The sequence below is a fragment of the Echiichthys vipera genome (assembly GCF_963691815.1).
Source record: "Echiichthys vipera genome assembly, chromosome: 3".
NCBI lineage: Eukaryota > Metazoa > Chordata > Actinopteri > Perciformes > Trachinidae > Echiichthys > Echiichthys vipera.
Window position 1 is genome coordinate 16,107,877 of NC_139828.1, and position 18,323 is coordinate 16,126,199.

Genomic DNA, 18,323 nt, shown 5'->3' on the forward strand with positions numbered 1-18,323 from the left:
TCACTTAAAAAACATTTAATCAACAATACGGAGTTAAAGATAGAACCGAGACACAAACAGAGCGAAAACCACAGGATCAACAGGACCAGACAGCTAATTCTGAACAAGTAAGCCATTGCAGTCTGGAGAAAGGGCAATTCATTTTAGTCAACCGCTGGCCCTTTAAATTGGATATTGAGTGCTGTTGGGGGGCTGAGGTTTATCAATGTCCATGCCCGGCCGGGTCTGAATTGATCCCACGTTGATACAGTTGGTGTTGTGAGCAGAGTTGAGAGCCGACCCTACCTCTACACACCATCAACCCCTCCCTTTTATGGAACCAAAGCCATTACTATATAAGGAAAAAGTGAGCGAGGTAGAACAAAGCCCTCATTCACTCCAGCATGAACATAAGCAGTTTGTCCAGTGGAAAGAGCCCCCCTCCGCCTTTCAAGGCCTCCTACGATTTATTTGTCATGAAATAATCAAATCTCTCCTTTTAATCTGTGGGAACACAGCAAACATCAGCCATGAAACAAATCATTTTGATTAGAGATTTGTTTGTGTCGACTGAAGCTGAGCGGGAGGATGGCGTGAGTTTTTGTGTGGGATGGCTGCACTATGCACCACACTTGGCCAAACTAGATCTATGTTGCTACATGTAATTGATCCAGTGATGTGTGTGTGTGCGTGCATGCGTGTGTGCCTGCGTGTGTGTGTGCATGCTAGATTTGTGCATGTGTGTGACTAGTAGAGTTGAAACTATATTTAGAGCAGTAAGAGGACAAGCTCAAAGAGAGAAAGAGAAAAAGAGAGCAGAGGTCTGGTGTACGATGATCAATCAGTGGATAGGCTCACTGTAGCCAGGGGACAGAAAAGCATGGCAGCAAACACACAACCACACACACACACACACACACACACACACACACACACACACACACTCCATATACAAAAAATACATTATACAACAAGAAAGACAGTGTGAATAACCTAAATAGGCAAACAAATACAACTGCAAAGCAAAATAAAAAGGCAACACAGGGAGCTTTTGTAAATATACAGAGCAGGGCAAACAATGCATACTCTGTAATACAGATAGCAAAACTTACCGTTATCCTGTTCCTATCACACACACACACACACACACACACGCACACACGCACACACATACACACGCACGGGCGCACACACACACACACACACGCACAAACACAGAGAGCGTGTCTGATTGAAGGGTGTGCAAAGCGCACAGTAGAAGCATAGCTTTGTAAGGCCCATTATCTGTCTTTGTATCCACCACAACAGCACCAACACACATTTACAAGTACAGTGATTTTTCTTGTCCACAGCTCAAATCTCCTGTTAAGTTTCAGACTAATATACCACTGTGTCATCAGTCTGAAAACCAAACAAGATGAAGGCTGAATTGTGCATCAAGGTAATTCCAAAGTTTTCAGGGTTACAAAATAAAGAATAATGAAAGAATCGATTGAAATCTTTAAACATTCAAAGCCCTGTAAAATAAAATCTGATGTGAGCTTTACCTGCCTCTGCTCATGAAACCTAAAACTTGATGCAATTTATGTGCGCCTATCTACAAGCATGTGTGTGTAGGGCAGTGGTAGAGAACAGTACCGAATGTTGAGAAGTTTCAGAGCATTGAGCAGCACCCCTTTCTTCACGTCGTAATCAATCTTCTGATCGGTCCCAAAGCTCGGAGCTCGATTGATCTGCCAGAGAGGAGAGGAGAGAAACATTCAAAGAATATTCTGGGTTTCTTTTTCCTACTTCATCAAATTTTTTTTCTTTCTTCTCAATTCAGCAGAGAGAAATGCTATGCAATTACAGGAGTGGATTTAGGGCATCTTTGGAAAAAGGAGATGTTCCCACGAGAAGGAGAGAAAAAGGAAGAAAGAGATGGAGAAGGAGAGTTTTTTTTTCTCTTTGAAGGACACTTTGCAACTCTTAGTCTTTTTTTCCTGGGCAGAAATCCTGTCTGACACTGATGTGTGTATGCTGGTGCATGAAGAAGAGCCGATGTGTGTGAGCATATGAACAGATTGTGTAGGTTAAACTGTCACAAGATTAATGACCCTGCCCTTTTCAGCCAACCAAAGCCAGCAGTCCATGACTCTGTAACTTAAGTGTGGCAGGCACTGCAACACTATGGATAGTACCACTGCCACCAATAATCTCTTTGTGAGCATCAGTGAATTACCAGGGCTCAGCTCAGTTCCATCATATACAATCAACAGCGCTCAGAGAGAGTCAACTGAGCGAGAACAGTATAAGCCACCTGTGATTTGAGGTACAAAAGCCAGTATCACCCAGGGGAAAATTCAAGAGCAGCTTAGCTTTCTCAACATAACAATTTCCAGCACCGGTGCAAGGTATTCAGATATCAGTTATTATACCTGACACAACAAATCAATTTTTCCTTTTCAGTCTTTGTTATGTTCCCTCTCTTCTCTCTGCCAAGGTGAAAAACAGAGATTGTGCGAGACAACAAAAGGACCAGCAAATGGAGAGAAGTGGGGGAGGAAGGGTGAATGAACTGGCAACCGTGATTGGAATGGTGTCTTCCTATGAGGTGACTTCAAATGACAATGCAACAGATGCCCAACAAAAGGCTGGCTCGGGTTAATAAACCTGTTAAGTCAGCTCTCCACCTAACGTCATTTCAATTGTCAAGCAGAGTATTTTTGTGGAAACATCAGTATAGTTGGCAACGTTTAACGTCATTTGATTTGTAATAACTTCACTAAAGATGTATTTTTTTAATTAGATTTGGAAAATGTGTGTTTTTATTGTTATAAAAGTACTAGTAAAAGATGTGGGAAAATACAGTGTACAAAGACATAGGGGTTATTATCAGGTGGAAATTGACCCTAGCTATACTAAGTGAACGCGAAATACATGCCGTCCCTCACTGTGGGGAGCAGATTACTAGCGTACTATAACCCAACATGGCTGCATTCGTTGGTTAAAATCTATGATCCTTTTCAGTCAAATAAAAATCACAGCCAATAAGTGCTGTAAGCGTAGCTGGAAACTTCGTTTCCAGTTGCCTTAATCTGCAGTCGGAGTGAGTATTTCTGTCAGAGACATTATCTGTCCTTTCCTATCTCCCTTTAGAAAAAAGCAGTTGGATACAGTTGAAAAGATCAAAGCAGCACGGCAGCCAATAACAAATTGAGATTTCAGTAACAGAGCAACACTGAGCCAATCTGAGGTTTTAGAGCGCATTGTAGATCCATTCTATCCACCAATCAGGACCTTCGGTGAACAATAGTGAAAGGGGCTGACAAGAAAACACATTGATGTGCAACATCAGGCCGTTTGGAACCATAAAGATATTTAGGTTGAAAATCAGCAACAAAACCCAAAAGCTCCTTTACAGAGATGTGTAAAGCTTCTCAAAGGTTGTGAGGGTAGCACTCAGATCCCTCTTTCCCTTTCCTTCTTCTGAACTAGCCATTACTAATCCTGACACAAAGGTTCTTACTACTGTGTGGCAGACTTGGGAACAATGCTGTAAGATAATATTTACATCCCTACCAGGCTCTAAAAAATTGAGGCAGCCAATGTGTTGATTGTATTGCCAGCGCTGGGGCAGGTAGGCCAAAAAAAACTACTGAAAGATGGTCCATTTGGATCACGAGCCAGCCCTAAAAAACCTGGGCAGACTTCAGTGAATCAGTAAAGCGGCTCCCTCCATCAATGCCTACTCCTAAATCGTTCAGTCAGCCACCTAAACCCTAAACTCCATGAATATGGTTGGCGTCCATGTTGAAATGCATGTACTGTAGCTGTGTGTAGCTGAGCAGAGGAAAGCAATAGTATGCAATGATATGAAAACGTATCCCGTAGCTGTCTTTGTTAACCTGAGGCGACTGTATAACCTTCTCTGAGCCCGTCACTGCCCGAGTCCCTTCCACCAGTTCAGCGAATAGATCCACAAATATCACAAGTGAGTTACTAAATCTGCACTAGCAAGACATGCGTTTGTACGGACGTGCCTTCGTTAGTGTGTGCGTGCACCCACACATGCATTTTTCTACACGGCAACCATCTATTAGAAGGGGGAGGTGGGGTGATGAATGTCTTCCAGTGCGAAGAGGACAGAAGGAACAGGGACCTTATCCAACTCTTTCACTCAATAGAATGAAGTCTACAATACATCCCTCTGTGTGCTGAGAAGGGCAGAGCTCCACTTCAACCTACCGTACATTACCTAAGAAAAAAACACCACAAAAGAAAAAGAGGGAAGAGGTCTGTTTTCATTTAGAGTACTCCCCGATATGACAGCCACTATGAAAAGAGTATGGCTTTAGATCGCCATAGCCTATAGGTAAAAGCCAGACTGGCAGTGAGGCTCGCAACGGTTGTCTCGTTACTTGTCTTCATTTCTTAGTTTGATTTGTGGTGTCAAGCTGTCACAGAGTAGACTGGCATTGCAGCACTCGCTGTCTCTCTTTGCTCTCTCTCAGTCTTTTGTCTCTCTCTCCTACTCTCCGCCTGTCGCCCTTTTCTTCTTCTGGTTAGTTTCTCTTCCCACTCTGTTTCTTCCTGTCTCTCAACCCGTTTTCTGTTTGGTCACTCACCCCCCTCCCCCACCCCCTCCGCTTGCTCACCCTCACTCTCTGGTCGTTACCTCTCTTGTTCATTTCTTTCTCCGTGTTTCCGTGTTCTCCTTTTCCTTTGGCAGAGGAAGTTGGACCAGTCTGGTCCTAATGAACCCCTGCAGGCTCCCAAAACCCCCACTCTGATTTCCTTAAGTGACTCTGGCAGGGTCTTAAAGGAGCTCTCGGTTGCTCCGAGACGCATTCAATAAAAATGTCAGATGAAAAGATTAGAAACTCCTTTTTACTCATGTTATGATTCAGTTCAGCATCAGCATCGCATCAATGTAGCCCAAATGTCACTCGGTCAAACAGTAGAATGAGCATGTAAGAAAAGAACATATCAGTCTGTAATTTTTCACAGGACAGGTTTATTCTCATCTGATCACCCAGTTAAACAGAAAAATCAGAGGGGGAGCTATAAATCCTTTACATACCCTACACAGGACATGTAACTCTTTTATTTTCTGCACCTGGAGGTGTGCGACTGAGATACATAAGTAACCTGCCAGTGTTTATGAAGGCAAATAAAGCCTGTGGTAAGGGGGTTATTATTTTTTTCTCAACTATCCATTTGGTTTGAATTGTCTGTGAACTGCAGACCTATCTACTGGTCTTTATTGCAGGCCCTAAATTACAAACACAAAGGGAATGTGCAACTAGCATATTTTATATGCCTTATTGGATTTGATATAGTATTTTGATTTCCAGGTGGATAAATCTCTCTACCCTCTGGTTTGGATGCAGCGTCAGTCTCATAATGACTCGGTCTAACAATTTGTTGTCCTCATTTCAATTATGAATTAACCCAGGGAAAAAAAATCCTCACAATGGTCATATGACTCGCTCATTGTTGAAAATGTAGTGGGCATCAAACAGTTTGCGCCTATGGCCTCTGCTCTGTCACACCGACCCTAATAACATAGCAACAGTAATGGATCAACAACAATCAGTTGTTTTCTTTCCGCAACAAATTGCTTCCCCCCGTCGACATCCATTCTGTGTCTGGAATACTCGTCAAACAAGTGCAGGGGCTGCTCGTGATTAATCGGTTCAGAAAAACGAGCTGCTCTTATTATTCCTGGCAGAATGTAAACAACCCCTGCTTTGACAAGCCTCCCATTCTGCCCCGCACACTCGAGGGTATCGGCACAGTTCAACCGCTGTCAGAATGGAGTGTTTGTTGCCACACAATGGTGGAATGAGAAAGCGAGAGAGAGAGAGGGAGAGCATGAGTAGCAGAGCGACAGAAAGACAGACAGCTGGCCGCCATGTTAAGTCGCTCTCTTGTTTCAGCCGTCTGATCAATCACTGTTTTGTTCTTTTTGTGCCGTTTTAGTGGTCCAGTCAGACACAGGGAAATTCTAGCTGAGCATGCTGAGCTGCTGGTAAAGGTCCTGGGAGTGAGCGAGCCAACGCTTACCTTAGCCACCAGTCAGCCTGACCTGCCTGACTGGCTGGCTGGCAGGGTGCAGGGAGAGTGTTGCATTTCTTGTTGTTTTTGTGTTTTATTTTTTGTTTATTGAAGACATACAGAGATACAATCTGACAAAGCCACAAAAAGCAAAAGGTGCTTCAAAGGTGCACAAAAAGATGGACATTGTGTATATGTGTATCTTCACACAGAATCACACACACACCTGATTCCCACTTAAGTACTTGCAAGATTATTATCAACACACAGACAACACAACACAAGACACAGCTCAGGTCCCAGACTCTCAGTCATAAATATGCAAGGGTATATATCTCCCTTTAAAGTCTCTTACGCACTCAACCACACACACACTACAGTTCCATATGTCACTCATAAACATGCAATATATACTGTATCTTCCCTCTCAATAGCATGCATGCACACAAACACGATCACACACACACACACACACACATACACACAGACACAGTCAATGGTGCTGCCATACATGTCTGATGATAAATGACTAAATGCTGGGGTGTGTTTTCAACTGCCCCACATACAAGGCCTGTGCGCTCCTAATTTGATACTTATTCCATGAAATAGTCATGTTGGGGGAAAATGGATGTGGATAGAGACAGACAGTCTCATACATCATTCTAATTATTCTTTAATAAACCTCTTATAAGACAAAGAGTGGCTTGTAGGTAACTACTGCCACCTAGGGTTCACAGACAGAAAGACGCCCCTTCAAAGCTAAGGACGACATCCATGGACATTCCTAAATAAGAATAAACCCCACTAAGTGACAAAGATTAATCAAAGACAGAAGGAGAGTGAAAGGTGGAAGGGTGCAAGAGAGACTCTGAAAGATAATTGAGGATATCCAACTGTATGTATTCTCCTTCATAATTTTTCACCCTAGAAAGTTCAATCATGAGGGGATGAAAATTATTTGGAGAGGACAGGTAGCAAGCAAATTCCTCCTTAATCATCCTGAATACACAATAATATTCAACAAGGCTATTGTATGGGTAGAAAACACTCAAATTTCAGAAATATCTGAAAGGCAGACTAACCTCTAAATCCTTCTTCTTAAACCCCTCGGAAGCAGCAACGCTTTGAATGGCTACTCTTTACACTTTTATTGAAACCTATCAGAACATAAAATTTTCATCTCATTCTGCACAGATGAAATAGAATTTCAATTCAAATCTTCCATAAGCGTGAGACACATTTATTCCACATGGGAAATTAACAGTATTTTCAGCAGTTGTAATTCATTTGCAGTGTCTGTTTATGTTCGTTGGGGATGTGTGAGAGAGAGAGAGAGAGAAATATACATGTGTTTGTTTCTATGTCTGTATCGTGGCATCTGTTTACACTTGCCAGCACAGATTACTCCCCACAAACACACCCCCAACACAAACACGCACACACATATACACACTTGCACTCAAGAGAAAAGGAAGTCTGGATTATGTTGACTCTGAGGGATGGACAGGCAAACCAAATTCATCTTGAAACAATTGGGGACAGAACACAGAAAGAGAGGAAAGCTGCAGGAAGGGGTGAAGGGAGAGGAGAGGAAGGGTGAAGAATCACCGCCCTTAGGGGAACAGTCCAGCTGCAGTCCGTTGGTCTGTTGTCGTAATGCCCATTCGCACACACACACACACAAACACACTGAGACACAAACAAACCAGTGCTATGGTTGACCTGACAATGCCCGCCTCATTAGCTGCCAATCACTCTGCACAAGCTGTCCTAAAGGAGGGCAGAAGGGGAAGAAAGGGAAAGAGATGGATGAGGAGATGGTAGTTAAGTTGCAGCCATCAATAATCAAGCTGCCTAAGCCCCTGTGGCCGATAGCGTCTCAATGTTGAGCAGTTTACACCTAAAAAACACCATGAAAGTTGGCAAACAATGTTTCTTCCTCCTCTCTTTATTCCGTCACATACTGAATTGGTTTGTTTTTGTGTTTTAAGCAGGATTCCTCCATGCCTCTCCAACTGGATAAAGAGGCCATGGGCTGAAGTTGGTTTGGTAGGCAGATCAGAATGGCCAACCACATACACACAAACACAAACTACAGAGAACTGTTCCCAGAGGGACACAGACCACACATTCAGATACACACACATAGAGTAGACGCATTCGCAAGAGACACAGAGACACCCTCAGATGCATGTGGTGACTTTCATAGTGCATATGTGTTTATAGTGCAGGCAAACATACAGTACCGACAGTATATACCCATTCAAACACCGCACACACTGACACAGCACAAATCAAATTCAGATTCATACACACACAAACACACGCGCGCGCACACACACACACACACACACGCACAAACACACTCATTACTCATTTCATTTCTCCCTCACACACTGACTGTGGCCCTAACAAGCAGGTTGTCCAGCCTTTGAGCTGCCTGGAGCCTGACACTAGAGAAACAGCTTCTCACAGACTGCGCAGGTTTCTAATTATTCATGCTCACTATAAACACTGTTTTAGAGTTGACCAGCTTAAGCTTGGTTTTCTTTTCAACCCAAAAAAAAAAAAGAAGTGAGCCAGAGCCAGAGCCTGTAATGAGGCTGGGCCGCAATCCACCGGTGTTGTGGTCCATGGACACCAATCAGGACCCCATGAGAACAATGAATTGTGTTCTTCGTTTGGTTCCGTTTCAGATATAAGGGGTGGAGAATATAAAGGAATAGTTTTTTATGTGTGTATATATATATATTTATATTCCTCTTGTCCGCGCCCATCACCCACCAAACCTCTAGTTATTTTTTTTCCCATTCTCCTCACTCCATTTGACGTTATTTGTCATGCTGGCTTACAGCACATGGGCCCTGGATAAACTTGAAAGAAGGGGGGTGCAGGGGGAATAATGCTGTCCCATTGCAATATTTTGCCATCGAGTAAATGCACTCCTTATGACTCACAATGGATTTGTTGACGGCTGCTGTTCTCTTTGACCCACTCACCCCGACTTTAAGACACCACCCAGGGTTTCCTCCCTGTGGTCACCAAGTTTATCAAATCTCTCTTGAGAATGAGACTGTGTCTCTCAATGAGATTACCTGTCTAAATGAAGGTTAAGTAATAATAATGTCCTTCACTAACATTAACCCTGGACTCCACAAGGCACAGCTGCGCTTCGTTGCAAACAATATTCCACAAACATCCAGATTCATTTGCGCGTTTTATTTCAACATTCTACAAAAACCACAAACAGTACTCGTCGATATGTCAAGGCTACTTAAGTTAGGATTTACTTACTGCTAACGCAATCCTTACAGTAGAACCAGAAACACGAAGAGTGGACTAAAAAATTAAACTGCAATAAAAATTTTGGAGCCAATGGAAGCAGAAGTCTAACTGGCTAGAACATCACATATCTAAGTTTGTAATGTACTGCAAATTTCTACTGCTTTAAAAAAGAAAAGACTATGAACTAAAAAACTGAGAATATATTTACCATACGTATGTTAACAAAGAACTTGAGTTTTCAATTTAAATAAATTCTCTTCTCTGTAATGTTTTTACATTTGGGCCACCAAAAATTTACCTTGGCCACCAAACTTAGGGGCTTGGTGGTCTGTCAGCCCAGCGCTTAAAATATTAGCATCTAAAGTAGTAAAGGTTGTATCATGAGGCGGTTCTTGAGCTAAATTAACTGTATGTTTATTTTCTGCATCGATAATGTTTCCATTGTTTTTCTGTTTCGCTTTTCTTTATTATGTTGCTGTCGAAAGACAAAGAAAACACTACTCAATGCAGCACTTAAAGCAAAAGCCTGTGTGTGTCTGTGTGTGTGTGTGTGTGTGTGTGTGTGTGTGTGTGTGTGTGTGTGTGTGTGTGTGTGTGCGTGCCTGCGTGCTTGCGTGCGTGTGTGCGTGCGTGCAAAATAGTGAAGATCCCGGCTCAATGAAACGCCTTTCCTATACGAGACACAGATGCTGTCTGGGCTGGTTTAATGAAAGTGAAAGTCTCAGGTTACGCGATTTGAGCAAGTGTGTGTGTGTATGTGTGTGCGCTGATGTAGTGCTGATGTTTTGAATGTCAATAGGAGGTAAAACTTGTGTTGAAAACCCTGCTGAATTAAGATAAAGATCACACAAAAGCCTGTCTCTCTCTTTTTACCTTCTCTTCTCCCCCCTCTATTCTTGCTTTGAGCACAATGCTGCTGTTTGATGCCTGGCCTTGGTCTGAGAAGAATCATTCTTTCCTTCTCTGTTTTCACTCCTGTGACAAGCTATTTAGCAGGTGTGCTCCCCTTGAGTAACACTATTCGTTATCAGTATATTTGCAATGATTTCTCATTGTGCTTGTCCGCTTACAAAGAGCTGGTTTTGTATCTTGCACAGATATTTTCTTGCAATGGTTAGATAAAGGTGAGTGTGTCCTCTAATCACAGGAGTTTGGAGTTGCACTACTTTGAATATCTTGTCTAAAAGAAAAAAAATGTCTATTTTCCGAAGGTGTAATTGGAGGATTTGAGAGGAGAGGCAATCATGTTCCTTTTCTCTCCCCAGCCTCCTATACACACGCATAAAATGGCAGGCAAAAATACAAATACAAAGGGCAGGATTAATATCATTCGACAGCTTCTTGTATATGATACCATCTAGCTTCCAGGTATCCGACTGGCTTTGAGTTTACACAGGTTGAACTTTCATTTCCTGGCTGCGTGTTTGCATGTCCAACAACCAACTTTGACGTTTTAAAGAGTAAGAGAGGAAGACATTGTCGGAACAGCAGTCTGGTTAAAGCCCCAACGAGGCGTGGCACACATAATTCACAGTGACACCAATGAGGAAACCTGAGAGCTGAAGTCCAAAAATTCAAAACAAACCTGTAAGGCCTAGATTGCGTTTCAATCCCGGACACAATTTTTGGTGTTTTGGGACTCAAGGGGATGACAGAAATAGATTTTTTTTTAAATGGTGAAATGCAATGAAATACATTTAATTTACCACAAAATGCTGCAAAGGGATCTGCTGAAAAATTTAATTTGGACCTGAGGGCTTGCCATAGGGTACCGTTTGTGGCAACCAGCCTATGGGCAAGGCTGTGTGTGGCGTCCCTGCAGAATAGGAATGAACGTAGACAGGCTTAAAAGTGGTAATAAAGTTATTTCCAGGCTACAAAGTGAGGATTTGAGAAGGGTTCTCTGTGCTTGCAACTATCCCTTGACTAATCAGTTGAATTTTGGAAATAAATGATTGTTGCTGTAAATGTTGCGTGAAAGAGAAGCAGGGATGTGTGTGTGTGTGTATGCATGCATGTGTGCGTGGGATGTTAATTGATGAGAGTTATAGAGAGCTGCTAGTAGCACAGGGGGGATCATTACTGCTAGAGTGGAACAACTGCATTCACGGCTGTTTGCCATGTCTCATATACACACACACACACACACACACACACACACACACACACACACACACACACACACACACACACACACACACACACACACACACACACACACACACACACACACACACACACACACACACACACACACACACACACACACACACACACACACACACACACACACACACACACACACACACACACACACACACACACACACTGTCAAAAGGAACACCTTCCTCTTGCTCTATCTTGTACATACCTTTGTCATATAGTACAACTGCTCAACCACGCAAAAATAGTCAGGTAATTACAGTATAACATTCTTATTCCACAATGACTATTTCTGAAAACACCAAACAACTATCAATTGCCACTTTTCTCCAAATCAGAGGCTTTTGGAAATCGCAAGATTTATTTTGGGTTGTCATGATGGGGAAAAACAAACAATTATCCCAGAGGCATTTCCCATCCTCGAGTCAATTTGTGTTTGTGTGTGTGTGTGTGTGTGGGGGGGGGGGGGGGGGGGGGGATAGGGTGCAGCCACTTTGGGTTAAAGGATTTAGGTCACACTTTAACTGACTGGCTGACATCAGAATGGTGAGACAGAAATCCTGGAGTGGAATATGAACTTGAATCCATCTCCTGCATGACTGACACTTGAGAGACTGACACTGAGAGCGGGTGTCTTGCTATCCTGACCTATATTTTCCTCTCCCGGGGGTGTGTGCCTTTCTATGAGGAAGAGGGGTCTTTGTCTTGACTTTGAGCAGCCGTGTATGCATGCATTTCTATTTGTATGTGGGGGTGTGTATGAATGCACACATCCATGTAATTGTGTGTGCATGTTTGTGGTTGTGTATGTTCCTTTCATTTTATATGGGAATGTGTCTCTGCTTGTGTTTGGAGGTGCATAAATACATACTTAAGACTGTGTGGGTGTTTGTGTTTCTGTGCACCAGGGACGAGAGTGTGTAAGCAAAATCAGTGTGTGTTTATGCTTTCTGTCAGTGCGGGGCAACTTCTCCCTCTCTCCTGCAGATGCCATGTTAGTTCAGTTTAGGAGCCGCTGTCACTTTAGTAGCATAGAGAGGAGAGACTGCACAGACTGCAGCCCTCCTCTGTTTGACTGACAAAAACACACATACACACTCTTAATTTCATAAATACTGTACTGTACTTTCAGTATTTTTCAATATGTTTTTCTTTATTAAGATTGACATTGTACCATAATATACTGCACAAAGATCAAAAAACGAAAATTAATAAGAATTATTTTTAAATTTAAAAAAGTAAATAAATCCCAAATTTATAAATAAATAATACTGTCCCTTTAAATGCAGTAAATGCAAATATTTTTTGTATGGCAAAAAAATATACTGAAAATGCAGTTTTTGTAAGCCGAAATTCTACGGAAAAATTTTGAAACACACTTACACCATTCAACACATGCCATACACGCACACACACGCGCACGCACACACGCAAGCACACGCACACACACACACACACACACACACACACACACACACACACACACAGAGGGAGATTTACCTCCAGTAGCCAGGGTTTAAGTTTGCGGTCCAGGATAATATCAAAGCCCAGGACCTCAAAGCAGACACTGTCGCTCCCTGGTGGCTGGCCGGGGCGACACATGCGATATGCATGCAGCACGTGGGGCTCAGCCACTATTATCGTCTTCACCACCAGCTCCTGGCAGGACACAAACACAAAGAGCGAGAGAATGAGTTGCATTCATTCTAAGAAGCCATAGGCATTTTTTTAATAGCAGCTGACTCCACTTAAACTGAAAATAGTGCAATTAGGAGTTCGGCAGGTTGAGACGGCAGACAAATGCTTAAACCTTTAGTTTTAGTTTCTAAACTCTCACAATCGAGTAATCATGACACATACTAGACCTACAGACATGATTTAAATCATTAGGACGGGATGCAACATATGCATGTGTTCGAGGCAGGACTGCTGCACAATTCACCTGTGTCTCAAGATACTCTACTATGTTAGTTTAAAAGCCTAGGGGAAACAGAAAGTGTTAGTGGCACAGAGCCTTTTTAATTTCACTCTCACACAGACTTTCAACAATGTTGGTGGAGGTCCAGCTGTGTGGCTAGTGGCTCCCAACCTGTGTTCATGTGTGTGTTTGCACGTAGTATGCTGGCTGCTACCTGCCTGCTACTCCCACTGTGCAGTTGGGGTAAACATGCTCACTCTGACACACACACACACACACACGCACATGCACACACGCACGCAAAACTCCTTCTCAACAGTCAAGACCCACACTGTGCTGCTGGCCTACAGTTTGCCCAGTCCAGTCTGACTGCTGGGTGCAGGAGAGGGGTATGGTGGTCTGGCCCTGGCCTGATAAGGCGACAGCCCCCTCCATTTTCTATCTGTCTGTCACTCACACACCTCCATCCATCCGTCGATCCATCCACTCTTCTGACCCACAGGCTGCCCAGCTCAAACACCTGCTCCCACGACTGCCATTTAATGCCCGAAGGCCCCAGTACTGGCTTGTTTGTGTGTGTGTGTGTGTGTGTGTGTGTGTGTGTGTGTGTGTGTGTGTGTGTGTGTGTGTGTGTGTGTGTGTGTGTGTGTGTGTGTGTGTGTGTGTGTGTGTGTGTGTGTGTGTGTGTGTGTGTGTGTGTGTGTGCGTGTGTGCGTGTGTGTGTTTGCATGTGTGTGCTTGTGTGTGCTTGTGTGTCTTTGTCCCAGGCCCCATCACCCTCCTTATCCTGGCGTGCATAAGTGCCTGTGCTTTGTTAGCTTTGGGCTGAAATGGTTTTATACGTTTTGAATGAATGTATCATATATTATTATTCTATTTTACCTGTATATATTTTTATATTATTTAAGCTATTTTTATGTTTGTATATATAATTAATTAATCTCATCTATGTTTTAATAGGATATATATGGATTCAGATCAAACACTTCAACATGTCTGCCACTAACTGAATTAATAGAAGAAAGTGCTAATGAGTGCTAAAAAGTATGCAGTGGGAGTATTTAAAGATCTAAAAAAGCTTTTCCATTCTATTGATCACGATATATAACTTGATAAATTGGAAGGGTAAGGTATGAGAGGGGTGGTGTTGAATTGGTTGAGAAGATATTTAAGAAACAGGCAACAGTTTGTGAAGATAGGTGACTACAACTCAACATGTTTGAATATACTGTAACTTGGGGAGTCCCTCAGGGGTCAGTATTGGGTTTATAACTCATTCATTTTATATATAACTGATATCGATAACGATGACCTGGACAAATAAGAACATACACAGGCCTATATAACTTTTTAACTTGCAGAAAACACTAGTATTTTTTTCTGGGGATGATTTTCAGCAGCTGAGGTGGTCACAGTAGAAATTAGTAAATTAAAATGGTTACATTTCAACAAAAATGATCATGCTGTTTGGAAATTGTTAAATAAACACTCAAGTAAACGTTAGCATAGATGGTGTTGATATAGAAAGTGTATATATGAAAATACATTTGAGGAGATGTGTGCATCGGCTCTGATGCCATCCAATTGCGTGTGTAAGCTACTCTTAGATTATCCAATTGCCACCCACTCAAGTGAATTATTTTCTCCGCTTTAGAGACCCGTGGAAATCTCACTCCTCCTTCTACAAATCCCTGTAGGCTATGTTGCCTTTTCAGTTGTGAACTGTAATAATATAGGAGTGTATTCTGCTCTGCAGAGCAGCGGAAGTCCACTTTACAGAGCGCTCTGTGCCACAGAGGGAAGCCAAACACTGTTCATGCACATTGCCATGACAGAGCTGGATTTAAATCAGCAAAGTATCCCTTTAAGAAGCAAAACTAAAAAAATATATATTTATAAACTTGATAGAGGAAGCAGAACATTAAGCTCCTGAAATAATCAGTGAAACTGCTAGTCCTTGCTAGTGCTAGTAAATGCACACACACTGTCTCTGGGACACAGACACACTTGTCTGATGAAAAATGAAGATGTCTGCTGCAGCAAAAAAACAGCAGTTTTGCTCTCTGCTATTTTCACATTTTACAGAATGTAATTAATATTTTCCTTAACGATGTATTATTTCCCCCATCCGCTGTTAATTAGGGTTTCTTTATGGACCCATCCAACCAATCCACAGATTAACTGTGGTTCCCGCAAACAGTACTGCAATACGTGCATCACTAATTGCCATTCATTTGCATGTCTCTTCATTGTGTTTAAAGCCAGTATTTCTAAACAGTTGCAGATAAAAATCAGGCTACACTAATATTATTACCATGGTGTGAACCAAAGATTTCCAATAACAGAGCGTTGTAATGTGCAGAAAAAATAAACAATAGCCTCACCTTGCTTTCTATATCAGTGTAGTAGAGAAAACAGAATTTCTCATTTAAACTACAGGCGGGATTAAGTAAATTTTACCCTCAAGAAAAATTTGGTTCAAACTAAACTGTTGAAAGGCATTAAGGCTGCAATTATCATTTATGTGCCAAATGTTCTTGTTAAGATGAAAACATGTATGCACAGCACATCTAGTGAGAATCTATCTCCGCATTTAGCCCATCCTATATTTAGGAGCAGTGGGCCGCTACTGCACAGTCCCATTAAAGTGAGATATCATTCTGTCAATTTCCATTGATGCACAAGAACTCATCAAAACTATTTTTGAAGCCCCTAAAACTCTGCACTTCAAATTATTATTTATGTATATTTACTGTAGGACAAAGATGATCAAAAATGTTAAATTTTTTCCAAGTAGTATAAAAAAGTTTAAGATTTATTGTATCTAAATGCCCACCAAAAAAATCAATATCCCTAAAGGATCAGAGAAGGTGCATTCATTTAACTCTAATGGTACCATCCGAGTGGACAAAATTTAACCATTTCATTGTACTGACGGCTACATGCTCACTCTGACGCATAAGCAGACACTATCTGCAAACTTTCCTGCACCAGTCAAGCCCCACCAGTCTGACCACTCGGTGTAAAGAGAGCAGTAGGGAGATCTAGCTGTGGCCTCTATAACTAGCCCATTTGTAGTCAGACACTGCTCTCAAAATTACACCCACATAAAGAACAGTTTTCTCTTCAAACCTTGGACACTCTGCCCCACACGGCACATCAATACAGTAATACCTCAATATGAAAGAGATGTCAGTGAAATATGAAAAAAAAACACGCATGATATTCTTAACCCCCAACAGACAATCTTTTGGCAAACAAACTCTCTGACTCTCTGACCATTACCATTCGAGGAAAGAGTCAGGGCAGCCTGCTTGGTACGTACGGGAAAAAAATGTAAGAGGAGAGATGAAGAGTGAAGAAGAGTGAGCGGGGAGCACAAACACAGAGTTGAAACAAAACACAGTGTGTGAATGCGAACGGACAGCACTAACAGCAAAGTGGTGCAACTTCTAAGGAAAGAGGAGGAGGACTGTTTGGCTGTGTCTAAGGGTGACACTCTAGTGTGTCACTGAGAGACGAGAAAGACGAGAGAAAAAGAAAAGGAAGTGAAGAAAAGGGGAAAAAACAGGAACTTGAAGGCCTTGGCAAAATGGAGCACATAGAGAAAATACACAAGCTGGATAAGAGAAGAGAATAAAGTAAAGTATACGGTGCCGAAACAAGAAATTAAAGCATAACACAGCTACAGCAGTCTCAAGAGCCACTATGTTCATCATGAACCTAAAGAAAAGTGAAAGCTGATGGACAGAAGGAATAAAAGATTGCCTTAAGGAGAGTATAATAACCAATGGGATTTGATTTTGAGGTTGACCGCTTGTAGCATGAGAACAGACAGAGAAACAGAGAACAAGCGCTGAGGGACCATACAACCCAAATGACTACAGACGGAGGGACAAAAAGTCAAGAAGAATTAAATAGAAAAGAACAGAGACAGAACCAGGGCTAAATAATAGTAAGGACTGGCATATAATGGAATGGATGGGTATAAGTTAAAAAAGGGAATGAATCAGGAACAGAAGGAAGAAATATTGTCCAAAGAGTGTTTTATGAAAGAAAATGAACGAGGTAAAGGTGTATGGATGAGCTTAGTAGTGCCAGATAGGGAGAGCTTACCCTCCTGAAAGGATGTTTTCACTGAGCTCTTCCGGAAGTTAAACAAAGCTCTGAAGCTCACAAATTACTGTCATAACAAATCATATCAAACCTTTGTTGGCTTGCTTGTGTTTTGTGTGCAACATATGTCAGTTAGTAGCCAGAGCATGTGTATATACTATATATATACGTATATACTATATATATACGTATATATATATGAGGGTACACTTGCAGATTACACTTACAGATGAATGCATGTGTTGTTTGCATTGTGGTGTTTTGTTATCATACCACACATCCTTGTGAAGTACACGCCACGATATGTCTGCATGTAATTGTGTTTCTGTGTTTCTGTCTGTTTGGGTGGGCTACCCACGTACAGAGACGTCTCCCCAGAACTTGGCCACATCGTAGTCATTGGTGCGGAGAAACTCGGTGAACCAACTGATGGACCTCTTACTGCCCTTGTCCACTGTCTCGTCTCGCTCAAAGTTCTCATTGTGTTTGTTGACTGAGTAGTTGGTCAGATGCATGTAGAGCTGGCTCTGCGGAGACAAAAGGCAGTTAGGAGGGCATTTATGCGTTAGACATCAACATACTGTATGCATGTTTACACCTGTCTCTGGCTTATGATTTCTAGCTCTATTTGATTTAATAGCAATGCAACAACTACATGGGACTGCTAGGAACACAGATCTTAGCGAAATGGGCACAATTTTAGAGGTTGAATATTCTTTTACTTACACATTGCTGCTATCATCTAAATGATAAAACAAATCAGGCCTGGTCCTTTTCTGTAAATACAGCATATGTAATGACAGTTTGACCCGATGAGGTAGAT

General features: G+C 42.0%; 1 protein-coding gene across 1 annotated transcript in view; it reads right to left on the bottom strand.

The window, feature by feature from the left end:
- ttll7 (tubulin tyrosine ligase-like family, member 7) overlaps window positions 1-18,323 on the bottom strand; it is a gene marked incomplete at its 5' end in the record, with an annotated part of 71,786 nt that overhangs the window by 39,205 nt on the left and 14,258 nt on the right. Inside the window, 3 exon segments of the mRNA XM_083911588.1 lie at window positions 1,618-1,712; window positions 12,967-13,125; window positions 17,863-18,027. Of these exon segments, the coding sequence (XP_083767714.1) occupies window positions 1,618-1,712; window positions 12,967-13,125; window positions 17,863-18,027 (419 nt within the window).